Below are 15,000 nucleotides of genomic sequence, written 5' to 3'. Positions count from 1 at the left end.
TTTTAAATCACCATAACGTCGTCAATTGTTATAGATGGGATCAATTTTCAAAAAATCTTAACCCGGAATACAAATGGTGTTAATTATGGTTTACAAGCTTTTTAGGGGTATTGAAGGGTGCTGAACCCAAATCTGCTGTCTGCCCAGCTCAAAAATGGCCTATAATGCCTCAAAATTAGGAAATCCAAGATGGCCACCACCGACGGGCTGAAATGTATTTATGAACAAATCTTTTTTACTAAACAAGGTAGAAACTTGAATGAAATGTGCTTTTGTAAGTTTTCATAAATGGGGAATCCAACGGCATATTCAGTTTTGAGATAAAATGTGAAAAAAAAACTGCTTGAAACTCATATTTATTGGAAAAATTGTCTTTTTTGAAGATTAATAATTTGTCGACCAGATAAGATCCACAAGTAGGTTTATCCTACGTGTCCAAGAATAAATTACTTAGTTTACAGTTATTTCCAGTTCGGATCGTCTGCATTCCTTGTTACTGCAGATCGTCGCCACAGCCGGTCACGTCACAGGAGGAGTGACGTCACATGAGTGACGTCACCGAACAGTCTCACAACTCCAGTAACGTCACGTTTAGCACGAGTGCATTGACGTCAAAAGGAAACAGCCCCGTGGGCTGTGGTGTACGCTGTATGGTTTATGTCTATTTAATCCTGCTTATCTGTTTCTAAATTCTTACCAAGCCTCGAAGTTGTAAGTATTCATGTTCCAGCTTTTTGATCGTTTTCTTAATGACTGATATTCCTGGTCATTGTTCCTCTATTTTTGGTGAAACCATCACGTCAACCTTTTTATTATCGTCACGTCAATGCTCCCCGTCAATCGCTCATTTCATTCATTAACGTCTATCGTCATCCAAATCGTACCAATCTCCTCAATCGTCAATCGTCATCGTCAACCTCATCGTGATATGTATAGTCATTTGTAGTCATCTTAACCGCACGTGCATCTTAATCGTCTCGTGTCCCGTCTTTAAATCGTCAACGTCCTTTCATCGCTGAAAACATAGCTGAATGCACAGACCGTACTCGAAAAAGACCAGTGTTGCTGGAACCACAGTCATAAAAATCATATGGGCAGAAATGTCCAAAACTGTGATCTGTAGTGGTGTGGGCATTGTGTCGTGTGCATGTAGTCGAGCATATCAGAAGTTTGCATGCAAGTGTAGCGTAAGTTGCATGAAAGGACCAACACACCAACTTTTGATGCGAAGAATGCATGCCTCATCTGCAACAATGGTGGATGCGTGGCAAAGAGCCAACATGCAGAGTATCCACAGAAAACAGTCAGCAGAACATCATAGATAAGGCAAGCAACTAAAAAGAGAGGACATGACATGGTGGCCAATGATATCATACCACAAGCCATGCATGGCTGCATTAAAAGCACATCGTGTCCCCACTGGGAAATTAACAAAAAAATACCTGTATGATGTTGCATTCGAACGACTCCTAGAACAGCTAGAGATCTCCCTTTTCCATGACATGTGTGGGCATTTGGTGAAGTCGCTGCGGGACCAATACAGGGCCATTTTACGAGAATTTACGAGTAAAAACAGCAGACTCGTACCGATCTATCACCCACTGATTGAAGCTGCAACAGAAATATAGCAAGCTAATTTCCATTCTTAATCAAAGCTGTGGATTAGGATTCATTTGCGCATCAGCCATACCCCTTGGTGATGCACTGGAGAAACTGAGGCACCTAGAAGCAGCGCAACATGAGGATGAAAAGCATCGTACACTTCGGCATGCAGCAAAGATCCTCCGAGCAGATTACAAGCAATGCAAAAGACAATGCCAAAATGAACAGTCAACAGATATTTCTTTTGCAGCTTCAGACAGTGACAATTAACTGCATACCATCAGCTGCTCACATGGACACTTGTATTGCAGCATTATATTGAGTGGTAGACCTGTTCATATGATGCAACATTGTGGTGTGTATCACCGACATGAATTTTACGAATATTTGCCTCAGCCATTTGGCATGCATTCCAAACTGTGAAGCACGTGCAGTAGTTCATTTCTCATGTAATCTGTGTTCTTTGTAACTCGTACCATTCTGTACCATTATTGTTCTTACAATAACAGTAAACTACTGTGTATTGTTATTATTGATTTTCTGTGTCATGGTTGCCTTAAAATAATATATTAACATGTAATAAATGGAATTCAAAAATAAATTCTGGAAATCATCATAAGTAGATTCCCTGACCTAGAAAACCAGAGCAACGAAGTATTGTTACGGGGCCGGGACATCGGCCGTGAGCGCTACCGCGAGACGGAGCCACAAGTCGACTCGACCGATCGCCCGGAATTCAGATCGTACTTCTCCGGAAAAGTACGGAGAAGACGGATCCCTTTTAGACCAAAATCCGCCAATGGATGGACAACAGTGGGGTAGGGTCGATTGCCAACTTCAATTTACCTAAGTACCCACGTGGTCCAACGACCGGGGAATTTCACCCTCGATAGAACTCGTACGAAACCGAGCCGTTTGGCAAGCTCGTTCCGTGTGCGATCCCAAGCAGATTTAATCACCGAGAACCGTCGGACCGAATTATCCTGAAACCACGGCAATGGCCAACTAATCCCTCACACACGACATGCTCAGTCAATGAAAGAAGGAACGCGGACGAGCTGAAAACATTTAACAATGGGGGTTTATTTATACTGCAATGGGGGAAATGAGGGGAGCACATAAAGCAGAGCTATACCGAATATAAGAAATGCAATGCAATTATATACAGCACACAAAGCACTTAACAGTTTTCTACTTGTTAGACGGGCCCACGGACACACATACGCACACACACACACCCAACAAATGGTGGCTGATGCCTTTAATACGGACTTCAGCTTGGAGGGACAGATGAGCTGAAGCCCAGGACCTATCTGGGACCTTTCCACCTTGTGTGGTCTTCCAGCTGTTCAGACCGGGCACCAGCGAGGACGAGCTGGTTCCAACCACCGCGAGCCGCGATCCTTTCCGAGCCTCGGTGGATCCCCACGCGCTCTGGAACACTTGCTGGTGAGACGAGGCGTCGATCCTTCCCGAAGATTCGTCGCTTCCCCGAAGAACCACCGACCAAGATGAGGCCAAGGAGTCGCACCAAGCCGGGAACCAAGCAGGGACCACGAAGAGCTCCACGAACCAAGAAGAGCCAGCCAAACCAGACCAGGAAGCAGAGCAAAAACCGAACCAGCACCAGAACAACCCCCTCGAGCCAAGCAGAGGGTCCCCTTCTTATCCCTCTCAGCCCCGCATCACTTCCGGAGTGACTAATTCGCCCTCGTGCGCTGCCCCCCGCAACCGCAGTTGGGGGCTGTTTACCTTGCTTTCTGCCGGACCCACCCCAACCGTAATTCCTGTTTACGCTGTTGAATCTCGGGACGGGATAGTTCTTCTTCTTCTCCTTTGCAGAGGTCGTTCTTCTTTGTTGTTGTTCTGATTGAACTCTGACTATTAAAATAAATCACAGCGCATTTACATAGATTTACCCATTAAACAATGGAAGGCAAGCTATCTATAGAACACGTACTTACCGAGATAACTGAGCTAAAGGACCTGAATGTTGCGTGTGATCGATTTCCAAATTCGTAACAGTATTACACATGAAAATAGAATAGAATGACGACGTTATGGTGATTTAAAAATATGGTGGCATTTTGGACACCATCTTGAATTGCGGAGTTACAGTAGCCTGTTGGAAAGATTGTTTTCATCCGGAAGTTGTTGCCAGGAGTCTAAGGAATCCAACCATATACAACAAACTTTTGTAGCAGGCAGTGTCTGTTTTCGCAAAAAAATGGGGGGTTTGCCCCCTGGGTATTAGGACAATGCAGGGGTCGGACTTGGTCTGCCCTCGGCAGAGATTGTGCAACAGTTAAAGCGACAGAAGTTTCTTCCGCTCAATTGTGGGGACACGGCACGGAATCCTCTCTCAATCATGGCAGATGACCTTACTGTACAATACAACCACCGAGGATAGATCGACTATCGTCACATTTGTGGAAAATAGAAAATTATTCACCCGAGTCAAATCATTCTGCGCTGTAACCCGTACTTACAATACGAATATGGCGGTCGACTTCCGAGTGTGGCGTCACGGCAAACCCTCTCATCCTTGAGCTTGCCAACAACCAGCCGAGGAAGGGATGTTACCATTCTCCCGGGTTTAAGCTGAAACTTCAGAGTTGTTACAACAAGCCTGTAGCTGGTATTGAGGAACTAAGCACTCCAGTAGACCCTGCAGTTCTGGATCATCCTCCAGCGAACATCAACGAGCACATGGGCAATGTCCTTTGCCACACCACCAGCGTTGGAATACCAAGACCAGCAATGAGCCTGGGGGCGCTGAAACCATGAACCAGACACCCTAAGTCCGTGATTTCTTTCAAAGTACCCACGCCGTCCAACTACCCGGGAAACCACACTCTTGGCCGACTTTCTCCGAATCGAGTCGCTATCACCGACTCGGATCCGGCGTAACCGAGCGGAAGTTACCAAAGCCGCGCAGGACCAAATGGCCTTACCAATTCTCAAACCCGCACCATGCTAGGCCAATGAAGGAAAGCAGAGAAATCAAGCTGGTACATTTAACAGGGGGATATTTTACACAGAATAATCAGGGAGGGGAACACAGAGCAGAGTTATCACGAATAAAAGGCAGGCAATGTACAATGAACAAAAGCACTTCACAATCCTACTTAACAGACTGGGCCCACATTTTCTTTTCACATCACGACAACACTGCGATTATGCTAACTAAATTCCCCTCACTAACTCGTGCTATCCCGTCATCCCTTAAACTAATGCACGTTCCTTTTAACTCTATGTAGCTAAGCTACATCCCCACGACACATTCCATGTCTGTCCATGCCCCCAAAATCCATTTCCCATTCGAAATCTAACCTAAATTCCCACTAACTCATTCCACGGAACCCATGAGGAACTACTCATGCCCCATGAGGCTGGTCTACCTAACACTAAACCCTTCCCATAACCAATGCTCCTATGCCCAAGCAGGATGCTTGCCACATCCTGTGGGGCCATGTACTTGGAGTGAGGCTTTTTTTTTCTTGCACCGCCAAGGTGGCGGTCTGCGACTCGCTCGTCCCTCCCTTCCGTTGGACGACACCCAGGGCCTCGTCGTCGCCCTGCGCACCGCAATCAGCGCTCGCTTTCGCGGTGTTCTACGCGTGAACAACGTGCTCCTTACCCGGCTTTCGTGCTGCGAGATCCACGGTGACGTCACTCGCATACCGAACCTGCTCAGCTTCCCGTGCAGACCCGCCCGAGCATATAGTCCCATGGACCCGCTCCACGCATTCCGCGAACAGAAAACGTGGTATGCAGCACGTGATGCCCTGCACACGCGCCCACGTGGGAACCCGCGTGTTCCAAATTCACCCAACACTCGCCTACATTTTCGCTGTCCACGTGGCCGGCTTGTGTCCAACATGGAGAATTCTAGCGCCAGATTGCGATCGCACAGACGCACGTGTACAGGCCATGCGCGAAATGCGCCATGGACCCCGAACGTGCTGTCGCGCGAACCCGGCGGGGTTGCCAAATTAACCCTTTGCGGCCTTCCAGGCTCGCCATTCATATCTCCTGTCTGGATCAGTCCGTCGTCCATTTTCATGCACGCCATGTTACTCACACCACTCACACGTTTCAACACACCCACACCAGTCACACACTCCGGGACAATCACATAGGGAATTCGTGTTAACCTAATGGGTCCTGGGATATCCAACCCCCCCTCCAAACTCGGCATGGACCCCGCCACATCATGCACCCGCTCGACCTCGCTCGGCCCGACCACTTCACCCCCCCCCCGACCTCGCTCACCTGGTGGCAATCCACTTCGAGGGAGCATACCATCTCCCTCTGTTCCTGAGGGAGGTTACTCTGATGCTCGACCTGGGTCTCAACACATTCCACCAGCTCAACCCCACTGTCCCTCACTAACTCGATGTGTGTGTGCTCTTCTTTTACTTTATCTAATTAGTTCCCCTCTTTTGATTTCTGTGTCTGTCACCTCGTTTATTATTTCCGTTAATTCCGGGCTTTTCGTCGTTATTTCCTGCGTCTCCGTCACCTCTTTTAATTTTTCTGTCGTCCCCTCGTGTCTCACCCAACACGTTTTCCCTTTAATTATCGTGGCGCGTTCGTCGTCCCGACCTCACCCGTCTCCATTGCGAGCCGAACACATTCCACACTCCACCTCAGTTCGGTCGTTCCGCCATGTTGTGCCACCATTATGCCCTTCATGCCCTCCAGACCTGCCTACAGGTTCAACCCCATGCTCTGCATTTCCCTTCGCTGTGGTCACATATCGGCCTTACTAATTCTCAAACCTACACCTTGCCAATGAAGGAAAGCACAGAAAACGAGCTGGTACATTTAACAGGGGTATATTTTACAAAGAATAAACGGGGAGGGGAACACAGAGCAGAGTTATCACGACTAAAAGGCAGGCAATGTACAATGAGCAAAAGTACTTCACAATCCTACTTAACAGATTGGGCCCACACACACACACACACACACACACACACACACACACACACACACACACACACACACACACACACACACACACACACACACACACACACACACACACACTGGACCCCGTGGCTCTATCTCGGTCAAGCCTGGCCGCAGTACCTGTCCGCTTCGTGAAGCCACACCAACTCCAAAACCACCATGGTGGGACCCAAATCCATGACCCTAAGTCCATGACCATTACGAATGAGGCCGCACAACCATGATCACCACTGTCTCAGTCCGCTCCAGCCACGACAAAGATCATCTGCAGAACGGTCATCGACAACCACCGACTGCGCCACAATCACCGTCTGCCGAACGCTGGTCCAGACAACCACAGACCGTGCCGCAATCACCATGGTCACCGTCTCTCGAACGCTGATCCAGACAACCACACTCCTCCTCTTGAAGAGGGAGGGGCTTCTTCTCCCCCTTCCTCCACCACTCGCCTCCTGATTGGACGGTGGGTTGTCAGGTGACTCGTGGTGGCCTCCCGATTGGCTGGGGTACGCGTGTGGTGCTTGCCCTCCGCTCATTGGCTGGAGGAAACGCTCTCTGCTCCTCCTCAGTGCGGAGCTTCGACCCGAGGCGACGAAGGCTCAGCCCACGTCCTCAGCCAAAAACACGTGCGTAATGGCGACTGGGTCGAGTGCAGGACGGCACGCTGTTGTTGTCGTTGTTGTACTGGATGTAGTATTACGAATCTGACAGCCATGAGCATTCAACATTCAGGTCTCCAAAGCTCAGTTATTTCGATAAGTAAATGTGGATAGATAGCTCCCTTTCCCCTATGTCTAATGGGAATTAAGTGTGCATGTGCTGTGAAGTTATTTTATAGATAGGATTTTTACACTTACTACAATTACAACAACGTTCAACGACGATATCTGCCTTCACTTCCTTCCAACATTGCACACGTGCATGTCAGCACATACGTGGGCGGAGTTCATGAGGACCTGACGACCCTCTCGCCAATCAGGGAGATGCGAGCAAGTTTACAGGTGGTCGGCCAATGGGTGCAGAGCAGGCTCCAAAAGAAGCAAAGCCTCTTCGGGGGTGGGGAATCGAGATGCCCCGACACACCCCCCGACCAATCATGGAGAGACGACGGATTTCCCCGGCGAATGAGATGTGCGGAGGGGTGAGACACGTCCACCCCGGCCCCTGACGCCGGAGAGAAAAGAAAGACGGGACGGCGCGGTCATCTAGTCAGTCTGCGCTGGTCTCATCTTGCCGCTGGGTCTGGTTCTCTGATCTCTTCTCGTCGCTGGCACTGGTCTGGTTCTCTGATCTCATATCGTCGCTGGCGCTGGTCTGCATCTGGCTGCCTGATCCATATTTTGGCGACCGGAGCTCCGTAAAGGGGTGGACGTCCAGCCAAGTGCTCGCGGCCAGGTAGCCAGCCGTCCTGACTCCCAGCCGAACTATCCTCTGCGGCTGGAGAGCCGAATAAAGACCATTTGGGTCCATTTCTCTTGGGTGTGCGTCTGTGTGTGAGCCCGTCTATAAATAGGAATTGTTAAGTGCTTTTTGCTGTACATGATTGCATTGCTTAGTCGGTTTAACTCTGCTCTTCCGTGTTCCTTTCCCCCCTGTTGTGAATAAATATCCATTTGTTGAATGCTTCAGCTCGTTTCTGTCCTTTCCTTCATTGGTTTAGCACGGTGCGTGTTGGGAGAATTAAAAAGGCCGTTGCTGCAGTGGTTGTGCATTTGGACCAACGGGACCTCGGTAACCATCCGCTCGGGTTACGCACGGGTCGAGAACGGTTATGGCTCGTCCCGTTCGAGCTCCGTCGAGGGTGTGGATTCCTCGGTAGCTCGCCACGTGGGTTTCTAGGTATTTTGAATATTGGCAAATAACCTTGTCCCACGTGGCTGAATTATTGATGAATCACGGTTCTGTCAGGTACCCGTACTTTCGGAGTTATCCGAGGGTAACGATCTGAATTCCGGGTGTTCGGTGGCGTCGACTCTGCTGCTCCAACTAGCGGTCGTGCTCGCAGCCGATACCCGGCCTACAACAGTAGTAGTAGTTGTTAAAAGGTTGAACAAACCTGACTATACAATAATTATACCTAGTGCACACATGTAATCCCCATGAGACAAAGGGAAAATTCAAACTGCAAACACATACTTATCAAATTAACTAAGCTGAGGGACTCTGACTGTCTGTGTGCAGATGGTTTCCAAATCCGTAACAATATATTGTTCCGAATTCTGGCCCGCCTGGCGTGCGATCGGCCGCGTACCTCTAATGGCAGCCGCGTCGCCCACCGGACGGACAATTCAGTCGTGACTCTCCTGGAACTACCGCCAGGAGCCAGTCACGGGTGGGGGTTTAACCTCACCACAACCCAGTCCGCATTCTACCCGCGCGAAATAGGGTGAATCGCTGAATGTCGATGTACCTAAATACCCGCGCGGGTAACCTACCGAGGGGTTGCACCATGCCGCAGGTCGGCTTAGGACACGAACCGCTTAAGCGGTTCGTTCCGTGCTACAGAGATAACTGAGCGGTGTTATCGCCGACCTCGACGGTTCAGATTATTTATCGGGTGTTTAAAACCCACTACTCATTCCACGATGCAAGATGGCATTTTCGATGGGGAAAGAAAACGCAACGAAAGATACATTTCACACAAGGACATTTATTATAAAGCACATATTGCACACACACAACACAAGCAAGGGCAGTCACGCAATATACAAGCAAGGCAAATACAAAGCAAAGCAATACCACCGACTACGATTATTATCTACAGTCACTTACACAGTCGTTACTTAACAGGACACGGCGCCACAGCATGCATACAAAAACAGAAAAACCCTCCCCATAGGCAGGGAGGTTGACGGGATTCGTAAACCTTTATGGTCGTGGGCCGTGGATGACCGAAAAGACCCGCGAGACAGTGCTGGTTACCCCTCGAGGTGTGATGGTAGGCAGGTCGCGACGCCTTGTTCCCACGGCAGCTAGCGTAGCCGCGCCTGCTCTCGGGCCTTTGCGATGATGTGGTCGGTGAGTTCTCTCCGGCGTCCCGAGCCAGATGCGCAGATTCGCACCACACAGCCGGCAGGGCTGCGCCTCCCGTCTGCGTCTCTGAGGCGTCGCCCGGACTCGACACTGGCCCGCGCCTTCACCGACAGGTCACCCAACGCTAAGACGAGAGAGCCCGACCTCGACCACAAAGAGAGAGCTCGAAGATGAAGCGAGAGGATGACGTCCACCAAGAGAGCGAGTAGAATCCAACACGACCCCGACAGAGAGAGGATGACGTCGACGACCCAGACAGAGAGAGAGTGAGCCTTGCGCGCGGTCCGCCTTATATAGCACGGGGCTCCGCCCTTCGCTCCTCCCCATTTTCGTCTCCACCTTCCTTCGAGAAGGTTCCCGAAAAGGGGCGTTCCCTCACGCCGACCACCTCACGCTGCGCGTCCACCAATCGGGGGCGAGCCGCCCCACCCCGCCTCCATCACACTCCTCGGAGAAACAGGCGGGAAAAATCCGCGTGCCCATCGGAACTCCTCTGGTTTCCTTTTGCGTTCGACGGTTTTCAACACGGCTTGTTGTTTGCATGGAAGTTTGTTCACAATAACAATAGAAAAAGAAAAACGGCTATTTCAAAGAGTCGCAGCCCGGTGAACACGAAGAAATCCCTTTAAACAACGGTGGGGACCTATCTGAACACTCACTTACCGGCATAGCTAATCTAAGGAACCTTTATGGTGTATTGCGAATTTCCACAGCTGTAACAATATCATTGGTCACCATGTCATTTCCTTTACCAACCAGTCTGAAGAGAATGTCCTCTCTTTTTAGTTGCTTTGCCTTTTCTATGATGTTCTGCTGACTGTTTTCTGTGGATACTCTGCATGTTGGCTTTTTGCCACGCATCCACCGTTTGTTGCAGATGAGGCATGCATTCTTCGCATCAAATGTTGGTGTGTTGGTCCTGGTTAACCTAGAATGCTGGGAAGATGTGCTGCACCCAGGCTGGTTCAAGTCTTCAGCATCACTTCTTCCTTGGTTCTTCTTTTCAGAAAGTTTGTAACTCTTCTCATTCTGTACCAGTTTCTACACTTACTGTGCCATTTGAGTATCTTGTCTATCAGCCATGTACCAGTAGCCGAGTCATGTTTGAGTCTCTCAAATGTCTCATCTTGTCGAGCCTTCATGGCCAAAAATAGTTTGTCTGTTGTGATATTATATAGTCCTTTTGCACCAAGTCCTTGACATATGATGCACTTTCTGTGGTCAATGTCAGTGTCCTGGCGTCTCCTCTTGGGTTCCTTTTTCAGTGACAAACTTCCCTCCAGCACCCGTTTCTCTGCCTGTGTCATCATCGTACCGCTCATGCAATCACCTGCGACAAAACCACCACTATGTTTTGTATACTAGCTACTAGAATACATGCAAACCATTGATACGCTACACTTACATGCAAACTTCTGATATGCTAGACTACATGCACACCACACAATGCCCACACCACTACAGATCACACAGTTATGGACATTTTTGCCCACATGATTTTTAACCTCCACCATCTTCGAAGATGGATGGAGGTTACTGTTTTCACCCCTTTCTGTTTGTTTGTTTGTTTGTGAACAGTATTACTGAAAAACTCCTGGACGGATTTCGACGAAACTTGGTTGGGGGATTAGGTATGGTCCAAGGATCATGCCGTTAGATTTTGGACTTGGTCCCCCCCCCCCCAAAAAAAATTGTTGGAGAATTTTTTTTTTTGCATATCTACATGTTTTAAGTGATTTCCAAACCCCCCACCAAATTTTTTTTTACCCTCTCCCCCCCCAAAAAATAGAGAATTTTTTTTTTGCATTTCTACATGTTTTAAGTGATTTCCAACCCCCCCCCCAAAAAAAAATTTTTTGAGAAAAAATTTTTTTTGCATTTTTACATGTTTTGTGATTTCCAACCCCCCCCCCCCACACACACACAAAAAATGTTGGAGAAAAGAACTATAACTCTCAGCACTGTTGACATCATACTTAATGAATAAGATATAAGGTTCACTTGAGTGACCCAGCAGGATTGGCGGCGGAGGTTTTGCACTCTCCCGAGTGCTCCCCCTCTAGTTATGACTGTGGCTCCAGTGACACTTGTCTTTTTCGAGTACGGTCTGTGACTTCAGCTATGTTTTCAGCGATGAAAGGACGTTGACGATAGAAAGATGGGACACCAGACGATTAAGATGCACGTGCTGTTAAGACTACGAATGACTATACATATCACGATGGAGAGACAATGAGGTTGATGATGACGATTGACGATTGAGGAGAGTGGTACGATTTGGATGATGATAGACATTAACGAATGAAATGAGCGATTGATGGAGACCATTAACGTGACGATAATAGAAAAGTTGACGTGACGGTTTCACTAAAAACAGAGGAACAATGACCAGGAATATCAGTCAATAAGAAAACGATCAAATAGCTGGTACATGAATACTTACAACGTTGAGGCTTGGTAACAATTTAGAAACAGATATATAAGCGGGACTAAATAGACATAAACCAGACAGCGTGCACCACAGCCCACGGGGCTGTTTCCTTTTGACGTTAATGCACTCGTGCTAAACGTGATGTTACTGGAGTTGCGAGACTGTTCGGTGACGTCACTCCTCCTGTGACGTGACTGGCTGCGGCGATGATCTGCAGTAACAAGGAATGCAGACGATCCTAACTGGAAAAAACTGCAAACTAAGTAATTTATTCTTGAACACATAGGATCAACCTACTTGTGGATCTTATCTGGTCAATCTACTTGTGGATCTTATCTGGTCAATCTACTTGTGGATCTTATCTGGTCGACAAATTATTCATCTTAAAAAAAGAAAATTTTTGCAATAAATATGAGTTTCAAGCAGTTTTTTTTCACATTTAATCTCAAAACTGAATATGGCGTTGGATTCCCCATGTATGAAAACCGACAAAAGCATATTTCATTCAAGTTTCTACCTTGTTTAGTCAAAAAGATTTGTACAGAAATACATTTCAGCCCGTCGGTGGTGGCCATGTTGGATTTCTCAATTTTGATGCCTTTTGGGCCACTTTTGAGCATGGCATACAGCAGATTTGAGTTCAGCACCCTTCGATACCCCTAAAAAGCTTGTATGCCATAAATTAACACCATTTGAATTCCAGGTTAAGATTTTTTGGAAATTGACCCCCGTCTATAACAATTGACGACATTATGGTGATTTTAAAATATGGCGGCCATCTTGGACGCCATCTTGAATTGCAGAGTTGCAGTTGCCTGTTGGAAAGGTTGTCCACCCAGAAGTCGTTGCTGGGGGTCTAAAGAATCCAACCATATACAACAACCTTTTATAGCAGACCGTGTCTGGTTTACCACTCTTGCCCCCTGGGTACAAGGTTATTTTCCTCCACAACCACAGCCTTTAAAGACCCCCCTCAATGACTCCGAAGATCTCCCCAGAAATGGCTTTATGTGCTTCAGAGATGAGATTACATGTTTGGGAGAGAAGACCACAAAGGCCCCAAAGACCTATAAGACCCTCAAGACCAATGAATTCCCCAAACACCATTAAGACCCTTTAAAACCCTGAATACCCCAAAGACTGTTAAGATCCCAAAGATCATGAAGATCTCCAATACCCAAAGACACTTTAGAGTTTAGACCCTCAAGACCCTTTCGAGCTGGAACACCTCAAAGACCCTTTTAGACCTCAAAGACCATTAAGATCCCGAATACTCTTAAAGACCATTAAGACCTTAAATAAACCCAAACCGGCATTGCCTCAACTCGCTAGCTCATAAATAAGATTCATCGGATGTCTGTCTGTCTGTCTGTTTGCATTTTTTTGCAAAGATCGCTGGGCCGACAACTACCAAATTTGGCACACAGATGAAGTCCGACCCAGGGGTTGTCCTCAGTGTATTTTCATCCACAACCTCGGCCTTTAAACATCCCGAAGAACCATAAGACCTTTTTCTGTTTTATTTTCACATGCTTGAGAGAAGACTTTCTACATGCTTTGGAGATAAGATCCTTAAGACCATTGAATTCCCCGAACACAATTATGACACTTTAATAACCCTAAAGACCCTTTGGACCCCAAAGATGGTTAAGATTCCAAAGGCCTTGAATACCTTTAAGACCTCAAAGACCATTAAAGCCCCAATGACCTGTAAGACCCTTAAGACTTCGACACTTAAGACCCCTTTGCCCACTTATGTTCTGGCTCTGCTGCCCCCTACACAGTTTCCTCCCCCCTCCCCCCTAACAGCTCGGTTTCATCCTCCACCACAGTTTCTCCAAACACCAATCCACCTGCCCCATTCTCAGGCCTGCCGGCTCTCCTGCTTCTCCCACTTCTCAGGACCCCCCACCTGGCAACGCCAGGTAACTCTGCAAGTAAACAAATAATTACTATTATATAGATTGGCAAAACAAGTTATTAATAAGCAGCTGCAATACAGTATCTACAACAACATTGTGGGTTGAAAAAGCAATGGATAGATGAATATCCAATTTCAAGTAACAAAACGCGAACAAGAAATACAACACAAAGTATTGAAATGAAGTCTGACAGCAGGCAGGGCATTCAAATCCGGTTGTTTTCGAACACGCAGTTGAATCTCATTGAACTCTTTTGAGGTTCATATGAAGCAGTGCGGTGTCCCAGCATTTACGGAGAGCATTGGCAATTGGAATTGTAACTTAAGCAAAGGAAGTGCATTTTCGTGTCAAAATAGCAACCTGCTTCCAAACTGTTGAGCGATTTGACCTGGTGAGCATGCTTGGTACCTGGTAAACATTGCCTCAACTCACCAGCTGGTAAACACCTGGTAGACATTCATCTTTCGTACGAGGAATCATGGTCGTGCAGCGAGTGTGTATCATCGGAGCTGGAGTGAGTGGTCTCACGTCCATCAAATGCTGCCTCGATGAAGGTTTGGAGCCTACGTGCTATGAACAGAGCGAAGATATCGGGGGGCTGTGGCGATACAAGGTGCGTTTGGAGCGGAGCTTTCTTTGAAACTTTAATATTATGAAAAATTTCGAGGAACCAGATACTTAAAAATGTGTAAAACTGTGTACATGAACCATATTAGGAATTGTGTACTGTGTACATTAATCACATTCCCATGGATTTTGTTCCTTAGTAAAGTTTTGAAGTTCACCTGAATATTTAATCCGTGTTCGGTGACAGGTAGCCCGGTGACAATATTGAGGGGATCTTGCAGCAGAGTAGCAGGCTCACTGCCACATCCATTCAAAAATAAACAAGAGCGAGAATTTCTTTGCAAGAAGTTTATATAGTATGGGGAAAAAGTTGGAAAAACCACAGGTGAGAGAGACAGACGGTCAGATGGATATCACACCTCTAGTCCCCTCTTGTGAAACCGGTAGGGGACTAACGAATAGCAATTT

At 47.4% G+C, this 15,000-nt stretch overlaps 1 protein-coding gene across 4 annotated transcripts in view; it reads left to right on the top strand.

The window, feature by feature from the left end:
* The window catches only part of LOC147026193 (flavin-containing monooxygenase 5-like), a 148,872-nt gene that overhangs the window by 6,400 nt on the left and 127,472 nt on the right, over window positions 1–15,000 (top strand). For 2 of the 4 annotated variants that reach the window (XM_085881330.1, XM_085881331.1), the window contains one exon: window positions 10,490–10,622. The exons of 1 other annotated variant lie outside the window; for it this stretch is intronic. In XM_085881330.1, coding sequence (XP_085737456.1) covers window positions 10,490–10,622 — 133 coding nt within the window. Of the gene's footprint in view, window positions 1–10,489; window positions 10,623–14,048; window positions 14,579–15,000 lie in introns of those variants that run through there. One more of the 4 variants, XM_085881329.1, reaches the window with a different exon arrangement.

The sequence above is a fragment of the Eptatretus burgeri genome, chromosome 5 (genome assembly GCF_056783735.1).
Source record: "Eptatretus burgeri isolate ZD-2024b chromosome 5, Ebu_testis_v1, whole genome shotgun sequence".
Lineage (NCBI taxonomy): Eukaryota > Metazoa > Chordata > Myxini > Myxiniformes > Myxinidae > Eptatretus > Eptatretus burgeri.
This window is presented reverse-complemented; position numbering and strand designations above follow the sequence as displayed.